At 52.6% G+C, this 21,067-nt stretch overlaps 2 protein-coding genes and 1 pseudogene across 2 annotated transcripts in view; all 3 read left to right on the top strand.

The window, feature by feature from the left end:
• Positions 1-1,613, top strand: part of LOC117284506 (cytochrome P450 4F22-like) — a 34,748-nt gene extending 33,135 nt beyond the window's left edge. The window contains exons 11-12 of the mRNA XM_033759773.1: positions 129-262; positions 1,554-1,613. Coding sequence (XP_033615664.1) covers positions 129-262; positions 1,554-1,570 — 151 coding nt within the window. The 3' untranslated portion in view covers positions 1,571-1,613. The remainder of the gene's footprint in view (positions 1-128; positions 263-1,553) is intronic.
• On the top strand, positions 1,611-3,478 carry LOC117284473 (cytochrome P450 4F22-like). Its single transcript, XM_033759638.1, has 4 exons — positions 1,611-1,816; positions 1,984-2,048; positions 3,009-3,091; positions 3,235-3,478. The coding sequence occupies exons 1-4, from the start codon at positions 1,678-1,680 to the stop codon at positions 3,476-3,478; spliced, it is 531 nt and encodes a 176-aa protein (XP_033615529.1). The 5' UTR covers positions 1,611-1,677.
• A 5,540-nt stretch (positions 3,479-9,018) lies between these two features.
• Positions 9,019-20,424, top strand: LOC104873443 (annotated as a pseudogene).
• Positions 20,425-21,067: the final 643 nt, after the last annotated feature.

The following is a 21,067-nucleotide window of genomic DNA, read 5'->3' as shown; positions in this document are numbered from 1 at the left end:
TGTGTGTGTGTGTGTGTGTGTGTGTGTGTGTGTGTGTGTGTGTGTGTGTCTGCGTGTGCCTGTGTCTGTGTGGTGTTTCTGTGTGTGGGAGTGCACATTCGGGGCAGTCACAGTGCCGTTCTCCCCAGGGACGACCTGACCCAGCTGCCCTTCACCACCATGTGCATCAAGGAGAGCCTGCGCCAGTTCCCGCCAGTCACCCTGATCTCTCGCCGCTGCACTGAGGACATCAAGCTCCCGGACGGACGCATCGTCCCTAAAGGTGGTCCGTGCGTGTCCCCCGTGGCTGGGCACCGTCCCGATGATGTGGCTCTGCCACTGTCCACAGGGGCCACGTCTGCCTCAGTTGTAGTAACCCTGAACACAAGGAGGCTCCCTGCATGCCTCTTGCTTTTGAGACGTTGGGGGACCCCGATTTTGTGTGGGGAGATGAAGGTGGGTGAGTCCAGGTGGAAAGGAAGGGGTTAGTGTGCAGGGTTCACTTGAGACAGTACCAATGGACTAGGCCAGTTTCACGGAGTTGTCAACTACCCTCTGGAGACCAAGGCCCATTTTTGTTTTGTTTGTGCAACTGGGACTTGAACCTAGGGCCTCACACATTCTAGACAAGGGATTTTCCACTGAGCTACCTTCCTCGCCCTTTAAAAAATTTTATGGTGTGTGAGGTGTGGTGGGTGCACGCGTGTAATCCCAGCATTCAGAGTCCGAGGCAGGAGGATCTCTGAGAGTTCAAGGCTCACCTAAAATACGTAGTGAGACCCTGTCTCAAATGAAAGAAAACAAAACAATTTTATTGTGAAACTTAGCCTTACTAAGTTTCCCAGGCTAGACTTGTAAGTCTTCCTGCCTCAGCCTCTGGAGGAAATGAGATTACATGTGTGCGTGCTACTGTAATCCCAGCATTCAGCTGAGGCAGGAGGATCTCTGAGAGTTCAAGGCTCACCTAAAATACGTAGTGAGACCCTGTCTCAAATGAAAGAAAACAAAACAATTTTATTGTGAAACTTAGCCTTACTAAGTTTCCCAGGCTAGACTTGTAAGTCCTCCTGCCTCAGCCTCTGGAGGAAATGAGATTACATGTGTGCGTGCTATGCCCAGTTTTTATTGTTTGTGGTTATTGGCTTTTGGCAGTGCTGGGGACCGAATGCATACGTTCTACACGCTACACAAATGCTCTACCACTGTGCTGCATCCTCAGTCCACAAGCTCTGTTTTAAATAATGCTGAGGTTTAGCAAGGCCTCATCTCCAGGCCCTGGCTTTAAAAGCCACATAGTCTGGGGGGACAGAGCAGAGAACACACATTCCCAGCCACATGGGGTCAGGGATGGGCTAAAGGAAGAGATAGGTATTGCCCACCTGTAATCCTGGCACCTGGAGGAGGAGGCTGGAGGATGCCTGGAAGACTGAGCTCAGCCTGGGCTACGTAGTGAGTTCAAGGCCAGACTGATCTATATAGGAAGACCTTATCTCAAAAAACAGACCAAAGGTGTGGGGGGAAGCAGAGACGGGCTGTGGAAGTCCAAATATGGATGGAAGACTCCCTCCCTCCAGGAAGAATGCCAGGGTGAAGCACGGAAGGGTGGAGCACGGAAGGCCAGACTTGGAGGTTGGGCGATGAAACATCAAGGGTGTTTGTGGAGCGGAGCCTCAGGGTGCAGACTGTCCAAGGCCTTGAATGCCAGATGCAGGCATTGAACTCTATCCCGAGGGCAGCAAGGAGCCAAGGAAGGCAGCTGAGCTGAGAATGAGCAGCGCCATGTTTGTGAGCGCGAAAGAGCCCCGTGTGGACCAAATGGCAGCCTTTCACAGAAGGAGTGAGTGCGAGTAATAGGGCAGCAGAATTTTCCAGAAAAGGATAGACCGGAAGTAGTGGGAAATGGCTCACGGGAAGGTCCTGGTTCCAGGGAAAACCGGAGAAGGGGATGTTTCCGGAGGAGGCCCTGGCTCCTCTCATCCCTGTTGACTCCACTTGTCTCCACAGGAATTATCTGCCTGGTCAGCATCTATGGGACCCACCACAACCCCACAGTGTGGCCCGACTCCAGTGTGAGTGCCTGCCCTGTTTTAGTAACTTTTTCATCTCTGGGACTCTATAACTGACACCTGCGACTTAAAGGAGGCGAGGCTTATTTGAGCTCATGGTTTTTAGACGTCTCAGACCATAGCTGGGCAGCTCCAAGGCAGAAGTGGCGTGGTAGGAAGGGGCTGGCAGAGGAAAGCCGCTGGCGGCCAGGCGGCCAGGAAGCAGAAAGGAGGGAGGAGCCGGGGGAGAAGCCACGCCCCTGGCCACATCCCTACCAACCCACCGTCACTTACGGCGCTCTGATCCAGTCACCTTCCAAGTGACCCCCCTTCTGAGCACACAAGCGTTGGGGGGGTCACTCTTTAAACCATAATGTGCCCCAAACATCTCTGCCCTCAGCTTCTTCCTCCCCAGAAAGGACATCCCTGGGGGCCGGGAATGAGAGCTGGTTCTCATCCTCTCTCCCACCCCTTGCTAATTCAGTGGGTCAACAACAGCTCCCGAGCACCAACTGTGTGCCAGGCCCTGTGCTGGGCCCTGAGGACTGCAAGTGCCATCACCCTTGCCTTCATGGCATTTGCAGTGAAGTTTCTGGAGGAGACAATAAGCATCTACTTACATAAGCTCATCTGGGGTACTGACCAGCCTCAGAAATAAAAATGGTGGAGCAAACGGGCGCTTCGGTTCAAGTGGTCAGAAAGGCCTTTCTGAAGAAGAGATTTTTGAGCTCAGACTTGAAGGGTGCACAGGGCAGGGACAAGTGTGGTCTAAGCAGAGGAAACTGCAAGTACAAAGGCCTTGAGGGAGGAAGGAACTCTCTGAGGGCTGCAGGAGGTAGGCCAGGTTGCACAGCGGCGAGGGTGGGGTGGAATGAGGAGGTGGCCCTGTCTCCCAGCGACTCATGCCTAGAGGTGGGGGTGGGGGCCAGGCCTGAGCGGCTGGGCCGACCCCCACCTCACTTATCCTTGGCTGTTCCTGTCTAGGTGTACAACCCTTACCGCTTTGACCCAGACAACCCACAGCAGCGCTCCCCGCTGGCCTATGTGCCTTTTTCCGCAGGACCCAGGTAAGGTCTCTATTTCCCCCAGTCCCAGCCACTCGTGGGAGGAACAGCCAGGGCAGCCTAGGAACAGAAGCTCTTGCCTCAGCCTTCCAGCCTTTACTGGCACCTTGGCGGCTGGGCCTGAGCCCCCGTACCCCTTTCGACAGGAACTGCATCGGACAGAGCTTCGCCATGGCGGAGATGCGCGTGGTTGTGGCGCTCACGTTGCTACGCTTCCGCCTGAGTGTGGATCGAACTCGCAAGGTGCGGAGAAAGCCCGAACTCATCCTGCGCACTGAGAACGGCATCTGGCTCAACGTGGAGCCGCTGCCGCCCGTGGGGCCCCAAGCCCCGTCCAGGGAGGCCCAGGCCCCGCCCCTGAGGGCCCAGGCCCCGCCCCCAAAGTACTGAGGGCATAGATCACACCCCTGGAAGTCCAGGTTGTTGCTAGAGGATAAGGGTCCCTCCTGAGCAGACTGTCGGGCACGCCCCTCAATACGAGGCTCCGCCTCCTGAGTTCTGTATCTGCCCCCCTGTTGGAGGGAAAAGGTTCGGTCCCGCCTCCTCGGGCTCAAGGCCTGCCCCTGGATTCCGTGGATTGGGTCTTCAGGCCACGCCCCTTCGGAGCAAGCTCTCTAGGCTGCTCCTACCGAGCCTGCGGAAGGCCTGAGACTCTCCTCTTGGACTCCAGCCCCGGCTGGCTGAACCTAGCTTGACTTGGAAGCTGGAACCTGAGTCAGGGCCGTGTACCTGGACATCGCCTTTCTCCGGGCTCCGCCTCACACGGACAGACGGTTCAGGCGTCATCCTAGGACTCCGGCTGTTTGCTTTTGTAGTTGTTTTGTAAACCCAGATCCCCGAAAGCAAGCCTCTTCCTACTTTCCCTGCTCACAGACCCGCTGCTTAGTGTTCTGATTTGTGAAGAATAAAAGCACGGGGTTTCAGATACCTCCTCCCGTCTCCTAGCCCCTAGTCCAGACCAGTCGGTCTGGAGCCAGGGTGGGAAGAAGGCAATCTGGGAGTTGGGAGACTGCGAAGCCGTTTGATTTAGGACATAAACTCAGATGTTTTGGGAAAGTGTGTGGGTTTGCTTAGTTTGTCAATACATTGTTATTCATTAAAGTCTACCAGAGGACAGGCCCAATTCCTGATCTTGAAAGGGGTGGGGCGCTGATATCGAACACAAAATTCTGATTATTTACAGCCTGTGGCAAGTGCTGCAAACTTGAGACCCCTGGTGCTGGGTGAATATGAGGCGGGTGGTACTGGAGGTCCGGGAGAACTCTGATGCTAACACAGGAGAGACCGAGGTGGTTAGGTCTGGGGAGTGGAGCGGGATGGAGGGAGGGTGGCCAACGGGACAAAGGTACAGGCTTTAGCACGGCGTGGTGACGCACGCTGAGGAGGCTGAGGCAGGAGGATAGCCAAGAGTTCAAGGCCAGCCTGAACGTAGCGAGACGGTCTCGAAGAACTCGCCCCAAAACAAAACAGGGCTCAAGACCGAGTCATGGGTGCCCCGTCCTCCGGGATAGCCTCACTAGACCCCGACTCTTGGTTCGTTCATTGTTCTTAACAGAGGTGGAAACGGACCTCAGAGAAAGCAGCTCAAGTCCTCCAAACAATACTTTTGGCCTGGGTTTCAGCTGGGATCCTGAGCCCTTTGTGGCCCCACTCCCCAGGCTCCCCCTGAGTCCCTGCGTCTCTCTTTGCCCAGCAGCAGGTAGCAACAGGGCCTGGGACCTCCGTGGGAGCCCTGCTCCGAGGTCCTCTGGGGCAGAACGGGAGTGTGCAGAGCCGAGCTCCCCTCCTGCCTCTGGCTGGCCTCGCGGCTCTCACCGTGGTTCCCACGGCCTCCACGCGCTTTCCTTTGCTAAACGCCTCCTGCTCCCCTTGGTGCGTCCTATCATCTTGGAGCAAAAACCAACCGACCAACTAGTCAGCCCACCGACCAGCCATCCAACCCGGTCCTGCGGGCTCAGCCTCCGGCGCTGACCCGTCCCAGCAGTGACTGAGCGGGCGGCTGCCTGTCTCTGCGCCTGATTTCCCTCACCCTGTGGCTCTCACGGGCTCACTGTGCTGGCAAAGTACTCGTTTCCATCAAGGGCTGTGAGAGTGGATGGGGCCGGGGTGCGGGGAAGTGTGGAGCGCTTCCGATTCCCCGAGACTACTCTGCTACACTTGCATGTGTGATTCTTTTGTATTTTATTTTTTATTAGTACATGTTTGCCATTATACAGTGATCAATCACATTGTTCATGAGGGGTTTGTACATGTATATAATACACTTTAATTCTCTTTTTTCTTTGAGGCAGGATCCCTCCGTGTAGTTCAGACTGGCCTTGAATTCACTGTGTAACCCAGGCTGGCCTTGAACTCATGGCAATCCTCCTGCCTCAGCCTCCCAAGTGCTGGGATTATGGGTGTGCACCACCGCAGCCAGAAATACATCTCCTTTCTCCTCCCTCTCTCTCCCCACCCTTCATCTCTAGATCCTTTTCCCATTTGCAAAAGACAGATCTCCCTGTTTCCTGTTATCTTTCTTTTATTTTGCTCTATTTACACATTGGGTTTCTCATATAAGAGGAAACCATGTGATATTTAAGCCTGATTTACTTCACTTAACATTATGGTCTCCAGGTGCATCCATTTTCTCACGGATGACTCAAATTTGTCCTTTATGGCAGAGTAGTACTCTGCTGTGTGTGAATACATTTTTCATATCAGTTCATCTGTTGGTGGACATATAGGCTGCTTCCAAGATTTAGCTATTATGATTTATGCTGCTGTACACATGGGTATGCATGGATCACTGTAATATGATGTCTTTAATTCTTTCAGGAAGACGCATAGGAGGGGAATAGCTGGGTCAAATGCAATTTCTAGTCTTATTTTTTTGAGGAATCGCCACGACATCCCCACCAACAATATGGAAAGGGGTTCCCCCCATCCTTTCAGGCATAAGATGGAATGTCAGTGTTGTTTTAGCTTGCTTTTCTCTAACGGCCAGCAACGTGAGCCTTTTTCATTTTTGGCCATTTGTATTGCACAGTGTAAGTCTTTTGTTTGTTTGTTTGTTTGTTTGTTTGTTTGTTTTGAGACAGAGTCTCACTATGTAGTTGAGACTGACCTGGAACTCACTATGTAGCCCAGGCTGGTCTCAAACTCACAGAGTGATCTTCCTGCCTCAGCCTCCCGAGTGCTGGGATGACAGGCTTGCGCCACCACGCCCGGCTGCACAGTGTTAAGTCTTGATTGATTTTCTTTTTCAGTACCTGGAAACTCGGGTCCTTGCGCTTGCAAGGCAGGTGGTGGAACCACTGAGCTAAATCCCCAGCCTACTGCATGGTGTAAATCTTAAAACACCCCGGCGGGGATCGGTCTCCAGGCTCTGAGACTCACTCCCCGATAAAGTGTGACCGTGGCTCCCTCTGCTGGCAGATTCTGAGACAACAGGCTCCGGTTCTCTTCCTGACAGGGCGAAGTGCACACGTCCTCTGAGCCCGTGCGGGTGTGACTGTATGCACGAGCGGCCGCATGTGCATTTGGTTGACCGTGTGTGATCGTGTTTGGGTGCGAGATTCGCGTGTATCTATGCGTGAGTGTGCATATGTGTGTGTACGCGGTGTGCGTGTGGGTACTGAAGAGGAGGAAGGGAGAACTTTACTCCCAGTCAGTCCCCAGTAAGATATTTGCACTTGAGGGCTGGGGATTTAGCTCAGCGGTGCCACCGCCTGCCTTACAAGCACAAGGTCCTGAATTCAATCCCCCTAGTTCAATGCGCGAGGGGAGATATTTGCCCTTGAATCCTTGCTTCAGGGGAGCTCAAACTAAGACACAAGGTGCCCGGCAGCCAGTCGCGGCTCCTTTATTGCCAAGGAGCAGAGAGGGCTCCGAGCGGAGAAGTCATTTGCCTGAGGTCAAGCAGCTGGCGAGTAGCAGTTTGGCTGGCCAGGCCCCAGCCCCTCACCAGCTCCTCCGCTGAGAACCTCCTTCCCAGCGTGGGAAAGAAGAAGGAACGTCCACAGCCCGCGAAACGTCTGATGCCTGAGCCAGACAGACCCAAGGCTCAGGGCCGATGCTGAGGTCTGCGCTCTGTCCCAGAGAGTGGCGATACTGTCAACCGCAGCTTAGTGCTGACTGGCTGCTGACGAGGGTTGCTTTGGATATTTCTCCTCCTCCTTCTCCCTCACCTCCTCCTCCTTTCTCTTCTTCTTTACTTTTCCTCCTTCTACCTCGCTCTCATCTTTCTTTTCCTTCCTAGTCTTCCCCCCCCCCCGTCTCTTCCCCTTTTACCTGGGCTGGATGGAAAACTGGGAAATGCACAGCTGAGGGTGTAGCTCGGTGGTGCAGGCTGTGCCTGGAGTTCAGGTCCCGGCATCACAAACTTCTCTTGTACACCAAAGCCTGTAAGTATAGGACTTTGTCTACGAACGTAGAAAGCCTGTCATTTCAGATTTCAGCACAAACAGCTTCAGGGCGTCGGCTGGGGCAACTTCTGTGAGGCTGCAGGAACCACCTCCAAGGCACCTCGCTCTTGTGGCTTTGGGCTGTGGTGAGGTGGAACATCATGGTGGAGACCAATATCTCCTTCAAGGTTACACCACCAATAACCTAACTTCCTTTCACTATGGACCTGGCAGCAGGTAGATCCACCCCGGCAGGGAAAGAGGAGGATCTGTGCATCCCAACTGGTTAAAGGCTGCAGTGCAGGATCCTGCAGGACCAGAATCTGAATTTGGCTGGGTTAGAAGTCACATGTGCAGAGGAATGAAAGTTTGGGCATCTCCCCCTGCTCCGCTGGCTCCCACAGGAATCTCTGTCAATCTGTTCCATTCTTCAGGCTCACCTCTGTCTGGGGGCCTGACCGCAGGAGAGGGTGCTGCAGAGGGGTGAAGACCGGCAGGCAGGGCATCCAGCAGAGTATCTGGACAAGATGTGGCCTTTTTATGATCAATGTGCCATTTCCCAGATTTAAGATTTTTAAATTAAAAAAAAAATTTTTTTTTTGAGACACGGTCTCACTATGCTTTTAAGGCTGCCCTCAAACTGGTGGTGATCTTCCTGCCTCAGCCTTCTGAGTGCTGGGATGATAGGCGTGCCACCCCAAACCCGCTTTTTGTTTATGTTGTTGTTTTGAAAGGCGTCTTAGTTCCTTTCTTTGTTGCTAGAACAAAGTATCTGACACCTACAATTTAAGGAAGAATAGGTTTATGCCTCAGAGTTTGTAGTGGTTTTAGTCCATAGTCAGCTGGCTCCAAGGCAGGCAGCAAGGGTGAGGGGTGAGGAGGCAGCAGGAAGAAGATGGCTAACAAGGAAGGAGGGAGATAGACTCTTCAGGCCACCCTTTCAGTGACCCACATCCTCCGCTGATGAATATACTGTCTCTGTTATCCCATCACCTCCCAAAAGCCCTGCCCGTGAGTGCAAGAGGTCATGTAGTCATAAGCCACAGCACAGGGTCTTGGTATGTAGTTCACATGGGCCTCAAACTGACAATGTAGCCCAGGCTGGCCTTGAACTTGAGGCAATCCTCCTGCCTCATCCTCCCATACTGGGATCACAGATGTACCCACTGTGCCCGGCTTCTCTGAGTCTCCTTATTCCTCACTGAGAAATGGTGCATGTGGTCCTCCCTGCCCACACTTGGGAAAAGAGCTCAGATTTCTGGTACCGGAGGTTGGGCTGGCCCTGGTTTCCCCGCACCTGAACTCTAGTTCTTGGTTTCATCTGCTGTCTGCTGGCCCAGGAAGGGTGGGGGCGGTGGTAAACACAAGGGCACAGAGTCAGCTTTGCCCCTCATTTCAGCAGAAAGTGCTGAGTCCTGAGGCTCCACTGGTCCTGAGTCAGTTCCCTCCGGAGGCCTTTGAGTCTTGGCCTCCTGCCCAGGTAGGGAGGAGCAACTGGGGCCCAGCCTCCTACAGTTTCCCAGAGGTCTGGAGCTGCGACCCGGAAGTTCTAGAGGAGAGGAGAGGAGCTGGTGAGGTGCAGGCTGCTCGCCACAGAAGGCACCAAGCTGGAGGGAGATGGAGAGTTCTGACTCAAGGTTGGCTTTGGCCCTAGGGAGGGAACTGGCCCAGAACAGTGGTGGTTTCCGGGTAGCTGAGCCCCTGGCCTTTCCCCTAGGTTCCAAGCCGAACCAGTTCACCTTCTAAACACCGCCCCACCTCTCTTGTTTCTTCCTCACCTGCTGTGTCGCACTTTCTCCCCTCTGCCTTTTGTTCCTCTCAATCCCTGGACCTCCCTCCACCTCTCCGTCCTCACCCGGTTCTCCCATCCTTGCTCCTCTCCAGGGTCCCTGGAGCTCCCTGTCCCTTCCTGAGGATTTAGGAGCTCCCCCTGTCCCTTTCGTGCTCAGGACGACACAGCTGAGCCTGTGCTGGCTGGGACCCGTGCCTTTAGCAGCCTGCTTGTGGCAGCTCCCGCTGCTGGCTGGAGCCTCCTGGCTGCTGGTCCGAGTTCTGGCCCGGATCTTTGCCTTCTACAACTACTGCGGCCGCCTCCAATGTTTCCCACGGTCTCCCAGACAGAGCTGGTTTTGGGGTCACCTGGGTATGGTGAGTGCGGCAGTGGCAGGGTGGGGGGATTCCTGAGGGGCCAGGAAGCGGGGTCAGGGCTGGGAGTTGAGGTGTGAGTTGTGCTGATGGCAGAGGAACAAGGAAAGCTCGGGGGACCCCTCTTTCCCCACTGCCCCTTCACAACTATTTCTCTCCTCCCCGTTACCCAAAGCCTTCCCCCCTTTCCCTAGGCCCACTTTGGGCCACATTCCTGCCTGTGCTCCCTATATTAATGTGCCCCTCTCTACTTGGGGGGAGCTCCTAGGGTAGGCTGCATGGAGCAGAGACCCCCTGGACAGCCTGCAGTTTCCACCTCTGGATTCGAGGCGGTCTAGTCCCTGCCTGCCCATCTCTTGACTGACCCAGGCCGATGTGTGCACCCCTCCCGGCTGGCTGTCGCCTCCTCGTGAAAATGAGCTGTGACACTCCCACCCCCACCCACAGGGCGCCTCTGGGAGCAGAGAAGCGCAGGCCTCAGTCCTCTCCTTCAATGCCTCTCTCCTTATCCTCCCTCCACCCCAAAGACCTATCCAAAGGCACCTGCCCCACCCAATCTGGGTAAGGTGACCACTCTTGTCACTATGGCGGGGATTGAACCCAGGGCCCCTGGGCATGCGCTCTACCCCTGAGCGATGTTTCTCAGAGGGGATCACTCTGCCACAAAGGCTCCCTTCCTGGGACGGGGCTCCTCACCCGCCATCCTTGTCCCCTCCCCAGAAGCACCTTGCTCTATGCTGTGTCCTCCTAGCTTGAACTTGAACTTAAACCGTCACCCCTAAGGGCACTACCTCCAATGCCATTGATTCAACTCAGCTTCCGTGTCCCCCTGTCTCCCATCTCCCAGGACTTCCAGCCCCTCCGGTCCTACCGCTCCCTTGCAGTCCGCCTTCCTCAGCCACGCCTAGCTCAGATTCCCATCGCGAGAGCTGAAGTCTCTCACGCGGGGGGGTTTTGCTTCCCGGATGTTCGGGAAACTTTGACCTGGGAACAACTCTGCCGTCCGTCTCTGGTGTCTTCTCCATGATGATGTTGTCAGGCAGGTCACATGTAAACTCTTACCGACGCACTTCAGATGGGCCTGTTCTGCGCCAAACCTCTTATCTCCTTTCTGCACCATCTCTTATGGACAGAGACTCATTTTCACTCGCTGCTTCCCCACCCTCGTTCACCCCTCTCCTGGTCTCCACCCCATCACGTTCAGGTTCTCCCAGCCCATCTTGTCCACCTCCCAGCAGCTCTCTGCTGTGCTGACTTCCCCGACGCTCCACGAACCTCTTTGATTCCAGGATGACACCCTCCCTTGTTCTCCCCTGAGCTCCCTGGGGCCCCTCTGCTCCACCGTTGGCCTCTCTTTCCATGACCTTTTTACTTTTTGGTACCGGGGATGGAACTCAGGACTTTGCGCTTGTCAGGCAGGCGTCGCGCTACTGAGCTACACCGTGGCCCTCTGTGACCTTTTCATAAGGGAGCCACAGGGCCCTGACCCTCTTCCCTATCCTTGAGGCCACCTTCTTCCTTGGGCTGTCCACTTCTTCAGTTGGCCATCAGTTCCCTCCGAAGTGAAGTCCACGTATCTCCCCTGGGCTGGGAACCGAAACTGGGGGGGAGGGGCCCAAGATTGTTCGGTGCAAAACTGAGAAGATGCTTGGCCAGAGTCAGAGGCAATGGAGAGGATCAGACACAGGGACAGGAGCTTGGGTGCATGCTGAGTCCGGGTCTTTGGGGTGAACGATAAGGGAGGCGGGGAGCGAGAAAGCGGGGAGGGAATCAGAGGGAGAGAAAGGAAGATGCACATACACACAGGAGAGGAAGAGAGAAACAGGCAGCAGAAAGAGTGAGGGAAGCAGAGGAGCAAGAGACACAGAGAGGAGCGGGTAAGTGGGGAGTAAGGAAACGCACACACGCACGCGTGCACACGCACCTATATTTAGTCATCTTTGTTTGTTGTTGAGACAGGGCCTCTCTGTGTAGTTCAGGCTGGCCTCGAACTCACTATGGCCCAGGCTGGCCTCAGACTTGTGGTGATCCTCCTGCCTCAGCCTCCCGAGTGCTGGGATGACAGGTGTGAGCCATCTCACCTGCCTCTATCTATCCACCTAATCAATTTTATCCATCTCTTCCTGTCTTGATCCTATAAAACCTACCTACTTATCTTACCTGGCATGTATCTTATCTATCCCTCTTCCATGCACCCCCTTATCTCCTCTCTCCTAGCATCTGTGTATCCATTTCTATGGTTCCTCTATCTCTCTCATCTGCTTATCCATCAAACTAATCTTTCATACCTATTTATTTGTCTATGTCTCTCTTATCTGTACAGCTTTATGCATCTACCTATGAATGTTCTGTGTATCCATCGCTCTATTGCATCTGTCTGTCTGTCTATGTCCCATCTATATCACCTGCATACCGACCTAGGAAGGAAACAGATTAAAAAGAGTTAGGGGCTCACAGAGCGGAACACACAGAGAGACAGATATGGAAAGAGACAGACATGGGCCAGTAGAAGTGACCCAGTGAGAGGCATGGATGAACGAGCCAGGAAATAGAGGCCGGAGGCTGGGGATGGAGTGGGCAGGGGGATACAACAGGCAACAGCAGCATCCGAGGCCCCTGCCAAGACTCTCTTAGTTCTCCTTCCTCAGGCAAAGAACAACGAGGAAAGCATGAAGCTGGTGACGGAGCTGGGCCACCATTTCCGCGAAGTGCACCTCTGTTGGCTGGGGCCCGTCTACCCAATCTTGAGGCTCATCCACCCTAAATTCGTTGCCCCCCTGCTTCAGGCCCCAGGTATCTGTTGGACCCCCGAGCCCTGGCCTCTTCCTTGCTCTGCTCCTACTCCTTCTCATCCCTGGACAGGCCAGGCGGGGCGCAGGAAGGGGAAACACCAGCAGAGATCATGCCTCTGCCACCAACCCAATCCCTGGGTTTTCCTGGTTGCTGAGGTCTCTCAGTTGTGAATCGTGGAAATTCAGCTCTGCATGGTTTGAGCAAAGAAAGGGGATCTATCAAGGGTATAGGCCAAGGAATGTGGTCTTCGGCCATGACTGTGTCTGGGTGTTCAAACAAAACCATCAGGAGTCTTCATGTCTCACTTCTGTTTCCCTCTGTGATGGTTTCATGCTTGCGCTGGTAGAGTTGAGTCCTAGAAGTTCAACCCCCAGGGAAAATTCTCTCCACTTCCGGAGGAGTTCCAGGACTCTCTTAATTGCCTGCTTGGGGACAAGATCGGTTCTTTATCCAGTACTTGTGACTTGGTTGCTAAGGCTTACGGTTGTATGCTCAGTTCTTGGTGGCGATGGCCATCTCCCAACTACTTGGATTGGGATGGGGGAGAGGTATGAGGTGTTGGTTTCAAAAGAAGGGGGACGGATGCTAGAAAGGAGGACACATTCATCCACCAACATCCCTGAGAGATGGACAGTTTCTGGGAGCTCAGGGAGGCACCTTGACTTCTCAAGGTCGTAGAGAATACCAAGGCCTCCCTGTTAGTCCTGTGCAGTTAGTCCTCAGCTGCCTCTGATGGAAGGGATCCTAAGCCGGAGGGTGATTTGGGAGGGAAGGGATGTTCACACTATCACAGGGGAAGATCCAACAGGCCCTAGACTGGTCCACTGTGTTTAGTAGGGCTCTGGGGCTGCTCGAGTAGCTGGACGGACAGTGAAGGCTGTTTGTGGGTGGAGCCCAGCAAGCAAAGAGCGGGCAGAATCCTCTCGTATCTGTAAGGATAAAGCAGCCCTTGGTCCTCAGCATTTAATGCTTGACATGGAGTGGAAGAGGATCCCAAGGAAGCCTGAGCCCACCTGGGACATTAACAGGGCAATGCTGAGTCCTGTTTGGGTTGTATCTTTAGGGCACACTTAGGTCATGACAGATAGTCTCTGGTCCAAATCAGACCACATGTCACATGAGGGTAGGCCATGTGTGTTGCATCTGTAACAAATCATAATAACACACATTGCATTTGTGTCCTAGGCCCCAGTGTATGTCAGGAGATGCCGCAGAGGAGAACATGTCATCTCCTGCCACAGGAGATGCCTAGGACACAGACAGGGGGTCCCAGGTCCCTGTAGAGTAGCAAACCATGCTCGGTGTCACAGAACACGGAGTGGTAGGCGCTGTGTCAAGGCGTGCTCAGCTGTGTTGTACCCTCACTCTGCCCTGCTGCTGCTTCCTGCCCTGGTCCCCTCCTCACACCCCTCTCCTCCCTGCTTCCTCTGTCCCTGGGTCCTTTCCTGCCTTGCTGAGCTTGGAGGGCGGAAGTGCAGATCCTTGGCTGAGAGCTCTCATTTTCCACTGGACTCCGTGGCCCCCGATTGATTGCTCTTGTTCATGTCAGCTGTCGCGCCCAAGAGCATGACTTTTTATGGCTTCTTGAGACCTTGGCTCGGTGAGTACCTGAAGGTTAACGGGCTCGGGGACAACCTGGGGGCCGGGGAAAGGAGCTGCCTTTGCTCACTGCCCAAGGCCACCCCATCAGGAGATGGGCTCTTGCTGAGTGCTGGTGATAAGTGGAAGCTCCACCGCCGCCTGCTGACACCCGCCTTCCACTTTGACATCCTGAAGCCCTACGTGAAGACTTTTAACGAGAGTGTGAAGATCATGCATGTGAGCTTCTCCGGTCTAGGGCTCAGCGAGCTTTGGGAAAGGGAGAGTAGCTTTAGATGGGTCTGGCCTGCAGTCTCTGCTCTGCTGGGTGGTTTGGCCATCCTTGCTTTTCCTCTCCTAGATTTGGTTTTCTCATCTGTAAAATGGGAATAATAATCTAACCTACATGAAGTCACATTCCCAGCATGTAGTAGGTGCTTAGGAGGCCTTAGTTTCTGGTGTCCCTCACAAAAGCTCTGGGAACTCACGGTAGTGTTGAAGACTGTGGAGTAGCCCTTTCAGCATGGCACACCACTTTAGAACTCACGGGCCTCGGTAGGCCTCCTGAGCTCCTCCATTTGTTTTGGACCTTTCAGGAGGGTGGCCTGGGCTGGCTAGCGTGACAGAGCCTGGGTTCCAAATGAGAGAACAGCAACATTCGGTACCTCTTGATACCTGGGACCAGAACTAGTCCATCATGCCTTCTTGCCTTGGCTAAAGCACGTCCCAAATGTGGGTTGGATGCAGGAGTTGGAGAACGGGCCTCACCTGCTAAGGGAAAAGGCTGCAAAGCCTCATTGCAAGACAGAGGGTAGAGGGAGGATGACACATTGTGGACATTTTTCCATTCATCTACCACCAGGCTAACGATGAAGAGGATATGATAGCTAACACTTATTGAGCACTTACTGTATGTCAGAAATAATATTGCAGTTCCATGATTTAGGCTGTCATGCAATTTTCACACTGCTGTAAAGTAGGGATGTTAATGATTGCCATATTATGCATGATGAAACCCAGGGTCAGAGGGGTCAGAGAGCTTGCCCAAGGTCACCCCTTTTCTAGTGTGTCTGATATCAATGCGGTTCATTTAACTTGTTGCTTGAACCTTTGTTGCCTAAGAGTAATTGGGTCTGCTCCCAACCAAGCTGGGTCCTTCCTGGGGTCAGCCGGCTGGTTCTGGTGTCGGGAGTTGGGGAGGGGTTCATGGGAGCCAAGGTCCCATCTTTGTCCCCTTCTCTGGCCAGGCCAAGTGGCAGCGCCTGGCCTCGGAGGGCAGCGCCCGTCTGGAAATGTTCGAGCACATCAGCCTGATGACCTTGGACAGTCTGCAGAAATGCGTGTTCGGCTTTGACAGCAATTGTCAGGAGTGGGTCCTTTCTCTGGGCTGGGATCCTAACCCGTGGAGCCAAGGGAGGAGGTGGAGGAGGGAGGATTGACCGGAGGGACCTGAAGATCCTTCCTGGAGGAGGTGGGTCAGACCTGGGCATAGAATGACAAGAAGGGAAGAGAGAATGGTCTTTCCAGGTAGGTGGGGTTGTTTGAATAAAGGCAAGGGGGCTTGCACAAGCAGGGCCTACGCAAGAAGGAGTGAGCAAGCACCTGGGAGGAGAGGTTGGAGAGGTAGGCAGTGGCTAGAACGACAGGACATTGAAAAGCCTGTCAAAGAGGCGTGAACCTGATCCTGAGGTTTCTAGGGAACGACAGGTGGCGTCTGAGGAGATGAGAGCCACGGTCAGAGCTGAGCGTAGATGTTTAACTTGATAGAGGGCTGTTGTGTAGACACAGGATGCACAGGAGACCTGGAGAGGAGGAGGTCTGAGCCTGGTGGAGACCGTGGAAGAGACCTGCAAGAAGCCATGCAGGAACGGGCAGGACCGGATGTTGGGATCTGGGTGGGAGGTGCTCCAGGGTCTCCTGAGCAATGCGGAGTTACTTTATCTCTCTGCCGTGGTCCTGCAGGCATCCCAGTGAATATATTGCTGCCATCTTGGAGCTCAGCTCCCTCGTAATCAAACGGCACCAGCACCTCTTTCAGTACCTAGACTTCTTGTATTACTTCACTTCCGATGGGCGACGCTTTCGCAGGGCCTGCAACCTGGTGCACAACTTCACAGACGCTGTCATCCAGGAGCGGCGCCGCACCCTTGCCAGCCAGGGTGTTGACGATCTTCTCCAGGTCAAGGCTAAGTTGAAGACTTTGGACCTCATCGATGTGCTCCTGCTGGCCAAGGTGGGCTTGTCCGGGATCTGAATTTAAGAGGAGTGTGGACCCTGATATTTAATGTCAGATAGAAGAAATTCAGTTTGATTCAGAGAGTACTGAGGTGCTATGGGAAATGCTCGAGGAAGGGAGAGATAAGTTGTAGGTGGGTTTCAGAAGTGATTCCATAGACGGATGAGCGGATAGGAGGCAAAAGAGGAATCCTGAGGGCAGGCTCTGGAGATGAAAAGGAAGGGACGCTGCTTGGATGATGGGCCTTCATGGCCTGAGGTTAGACTCAGGATCCCTCAGACTTAGTGTGACTTAAGGGTCTTGCTTTGTCTTCAGGATGAAGATGGGAAAGAGCTGTCAGATTCAGACATACGAGCAGAGGCTGACACCTTCATGTTTGCAGGTGAGGGTTCTGGGGAAGGTCTGTAGATTTCACACGGGTCTCTCCATCCCAGGGATGTGGTGAGGCTCTCCTGGCTCTCTCCATTCTGCCCTTGCTTCCCAACCCTTCTTCCTCCCCGGGGTCTCAATGGGTGGGCGCTGTCCTCCCCGTGGTGCTGAAACGGCCCAGAGACCCAAGTCGGCTTGGCTGTTCTTCAGGTCACGACACCACGGCCAGTGGTCTCTCCTGGGCCCTGTACAACCTGGCCCGGCACCCAGAATACCAGGAGCGCTGCCGGCAGGAGGTGCAAGAGCTCCTGAGGGGCCGTGAGCCTGAAGAGATTGAATGGTGAGTCAGGTCCTCATGGCCTGTTCCTGAGCACCTCTCATGGCTCTGCTCTTCAGGTGGGGTGAGAAGATGTTTTACTGATTCTTCCATTAATGCCTAGTGGGAAAAGGAACCAAGATCAGAGGCAAGTCCTGGATGGATTAGCAAGGGAAATCTTGTGTTGGATCTCTGTGAATTCCTATATTATATCTTTGCCTATTTTCTCTTGGGTCACCTGTCCTTTTTTTGTTAATTTCCTGGAATCCCTTGTGTATTCTACATATTGTTCTAGATTTATATATTGACTGTAGACATCTATGAGTCTCTCATTTGATTGTTAATTTGGTCCATGGTACCTTTTATTACACAGAAATCCTTCGCTTTCATGCATATTTATCTTCTCTTGAATTATATTTTTGTGCTTTTTTTTTTTTTTTTTTTTTTGGTTTTTGAGACAGGGTCTCACTATGTAGTTGAGACTGACCTGGAACTCACTATGTAGCCCAGGCTGGTCTCGAACTCCCAGCGATGTTCCTGCCTCAGCCTCTTCCGAGTGCTGGGCTTACAGGTGTGCGCCACCACGCCCGGCTACTATGCTTTTTTTGAATTCTTGAGAATGTTCTTACTGCTAGGTCACAAATACATTATTTTGTTTAAGCTTTATAATTTTTCTCCTAATTGGGTTAGGAAAGGGATGAAATGGTAGAAAGAGGTAGTAAATGGGTGCAAAATAATAGTTAGGAAGAATACTTCTGTCCTGCCCACAGTGTGACAATAGTTAACAATAATGTATTGCACAGTTTAAAATAGCTGGGAGAGGGGATTTTTTTTTGGAGACAGGGTCTTGCTATGTAGTTCAGACTTGCCTTGAATTCATGGCAATCCTCTTGCCTCAGCCTCCTGAGTGCTGGGATTACAGGTGTGGACCACCACACCTGGCAGGAAGAGAGGACTTTGAAAATTCCCACCACAAAGACATACCACACATTGGACATTATAGATATTTTCATTAACTATATAGTTTACTTTTCATATATGAGACTCCATCTTTTATATGGATGGGACAAGAATTCAGTTTTTTCCCCATATTGCCAGTTGTCTGAACACCTTCCAGCAAGTCTTCTATGAATATGTCCACAAATACATGGAGTTTCTACCAGTGTTGTGCTTTCATCTATTACTGTTTGACTCTGAGCTTTTTACTCCTCCATGGGTATGTTTTCCTGTTATTGCTGCTGTGCCATAGTTTTGTAAACATTATTTTTATTGTACCTTTGTAAATCAATAGACTGAATTCCTTTTCTTCACTCTTTATTTCTAACAGTGCCAACAGTTTATTTGAAAACTGAGAGGTGAAGGGGCAAAGGAGTAACTAGCTCTGTAGAGCACACGTGGGCCAAAGGGAGGAAAAGATAAAAGAAAAAATAAAAGTGTCCAGATGCATAGCCGGCTAACAGGAGGAGCCACAATAGTCCATCTTTAGTTTTAAAGGGATAGAGCTCTTGATGAATGTTAACTCTTCCACTTACAATAAGCTTGTTGGGCTGGGGCTGGGGCTCAGTGGTTAAGTGTTTCCATAGCACATGCAAGTCCATAGGTTCCATACCTAACACCAAAGTTGGGACGGGGGAGGGAGAAAGGAAGAAAGAAATCAAGAGATAACTAAAGACCATGGCAATTTAAAAAAAATCCAGTTAGATTTTTATTGGAATGCATTAATTTATTGATTCATTTAGAAAGTTGACAGCTTTATGATAGTAAGTCACCTCTCCCTAGAGTGTAGAGTGAATTTTCTTTAATCAAATAACCTTACAATCCCTTTAGAATATTTGTTTCTTCTTTTGTTAGCTTATTTTATAATTTTTAGAAGCTTTATCCATACAGATGTATTACTTTAAAGATATTTTTGTGTGATTTGCTCAGAAATAGTTCTAAAAATCACCAGGCCAAATTTTCTTCTAGTACTTTTGTGATTTTGATTTTTCTAATGCTTAAGTCTTTGGTCCACCAGGAATTAATTTTGTTATAGAACTAAGGGTCAGAGGGAGGTAGCAAGAAGGCTTCAATGGGTGGCAATGGATCTTTAGTATTGCTCCATAGATAATTGTTGGGTGCGGGATTTCCATAGGGAGGACCTGGCCCAATTGCCCTTCCTGACTATGTGCATCAAGGAGAGTCTGCGCTTGCAGCCCCCGGTCGTAATCATCTCCCGCTGCTGCGCTCAGGATGTTGCGCTCCCGGATGGCCGGGTCATCCCCAAAGGTGCCCACATCATCACGGGGGAGGGGTGTCCTGGCCTGGGTGGTGGTCCTATGGGTTAGCACAGGCGTCTTCTGGCTTTTATTCACGGACAGGAACCGTTTGCATTATCAGCATCTTCGGGATTCATCACAATCCTTCAGTCTGGCCAGACCCTGAGGTGCTGCTCCTCCTTTTCCTTATCTCCCCGAAACTCTGAGACCTGATCCTGAGAAGCCAACCTCTCCCCCCTTACTGGACCACACCTGTCTTCCCCGGGGGTGGGGTGGGGGAGCAGAGAGACCCCACCCAAGCAGCCTCCTCTTGCCATATCCCAGGTCTACGACCCCTTCCGCTTCGACCCAGAAAACCCCCAGAAGAGGTCACCTCTGGCTTTTATTCCCTTCTCAGTGGGGTCCAGGTGAGGGCAGCGGTCTTGAGGCTGGGGTGGGCTGATGGGGCGAGGTGTGGGATGATATCGGGGGAACAGAGGGAAGTTGCGGATGGACAGAGGTCCATCCCCTGATTCTTGCTGCTACTGCGTGAAGGTTTAGGGGCACAGGGTTCGGTAGGTGCAGTTCGGGTCCAAGCACCATCAGTGCCCCTCGCAGTCCCTGGAGCTGACAGGGTGCGGTCCGGGACAGGTTCGGGCAGGACGGGCCTGATGGTCCGGGGCGCACTCACGGTCCCCGCCCCGCCCGCAGGAACTGCATCGGGCAGACCTTCGCCATGGCGGAGATGAAGGTGGTGCTGGCGCTGACTCTGCTGCGCTTCCGCGTCCTGCCCGATGCCACACCGAGCTGATCCTGCGCGCAGAGGGCGGGCTATGGCTGCGCGTGGAGCCGCTGAGCTGAGCTGTGCTTGCAGGGAGCTCCGTGGCCTGGCCGGGGGCCGGGGACCCAGCTGACCCATCCCAGTCCTTTGCAGACTCTCAGAAATAAACCGTGCTGTCCCCTGTGTCAGTCCCAGCGAGCGCCAGCAGGGGGAGCTGGGGACCCATGGGTGGGGATGAGTGGGGTGGGAAAAAGGAGGGCGGGGGTCTCTGAGCCCAAGACCATGACCGCTTCTGGGTGAACACAGGGCCCCCACGGTGACAGTGGGAGCCGCGGGAGGTGTTTGAACAGAAAAGGAACCAGGGTTAAGGGCAGGGCTGAGGCTCAGTTATGGAGTGGAGCCTTTAGTTACACTATCTTTTCATCACACTGGCTTCCATTCTTTTTTTATTTTTAGGTACCGGGGAGCGAACTTGGGTCCTTTTGCTTGCAAGGCGGAAGCTGGAAACACTGAACTAAATCCCCAGCCCTACATTCTTGGTGGGGGTGGGGGCGAGACAAGGTCTTGCTGTGTAGTCTAGGCTTTCCTTGAATTCACTCTGTAGCCCAAGCTGGCCTTGAACTCATAGCCCTCCTGCCTTGGCCTCTGGGGGTGTTCGGGCAGGATTTCCATTCTGATATGCTGATATGTTCCAGGAGTCTTCACAGTTTGTACAGCTACTAAATTGATGTTTCTTAAAAGTAACAAACATGTCCGATGATTGTGGTATCCTGAATAATGGCTTTGGAGCAAAAGTATACTTTTCACTTATTTTATCTCTGGGTTTCTGTTTTCATGTCAATAGTGTCGTTTTTGTTTTTGTTGGTGCCAGTGATGCAATACAGGGCCTTGCTATGCTAGAAAGTGTTAGCATTCAATTTCGCACCTACGCGTCTCTAATTTTTTACTGTCTTTTGATGTTATTTATTTACTTAAGAAACAGAAAAGCATTTCTGTTTTAAAACAGCTCCAGGTTTAATCCAAATAATTTAGCTTCCATTAATGGAAGAAGTTTGTATTGGTTAGGGTTCATTCTTAGCCAAGCCTATAAAAAATGGAAAGAAAAGACTCAAATTTGTGTAATTAGGAATGAAAAGGACGAT

This window comes from Fukomys damarensis, unplaced genomic scaffold, assembly GCF_012274545.1.
Source record: "Fukomys damarensis isolate Sample0158 unplaced genomic scaffold, DMR_v1.0_HiC HiC_scaffold_37, whole genome shotgun sequence".
NCBI classification, from domain to species: Eukaryota; Metazoa; Chordata; class Mammalia; order Rodentia; family Bathyergidae; genus Fukomys; species Fukomys damarensis.
This window is presented reverse-complemented; position numbering and strand designations above follow the sequence as displayed.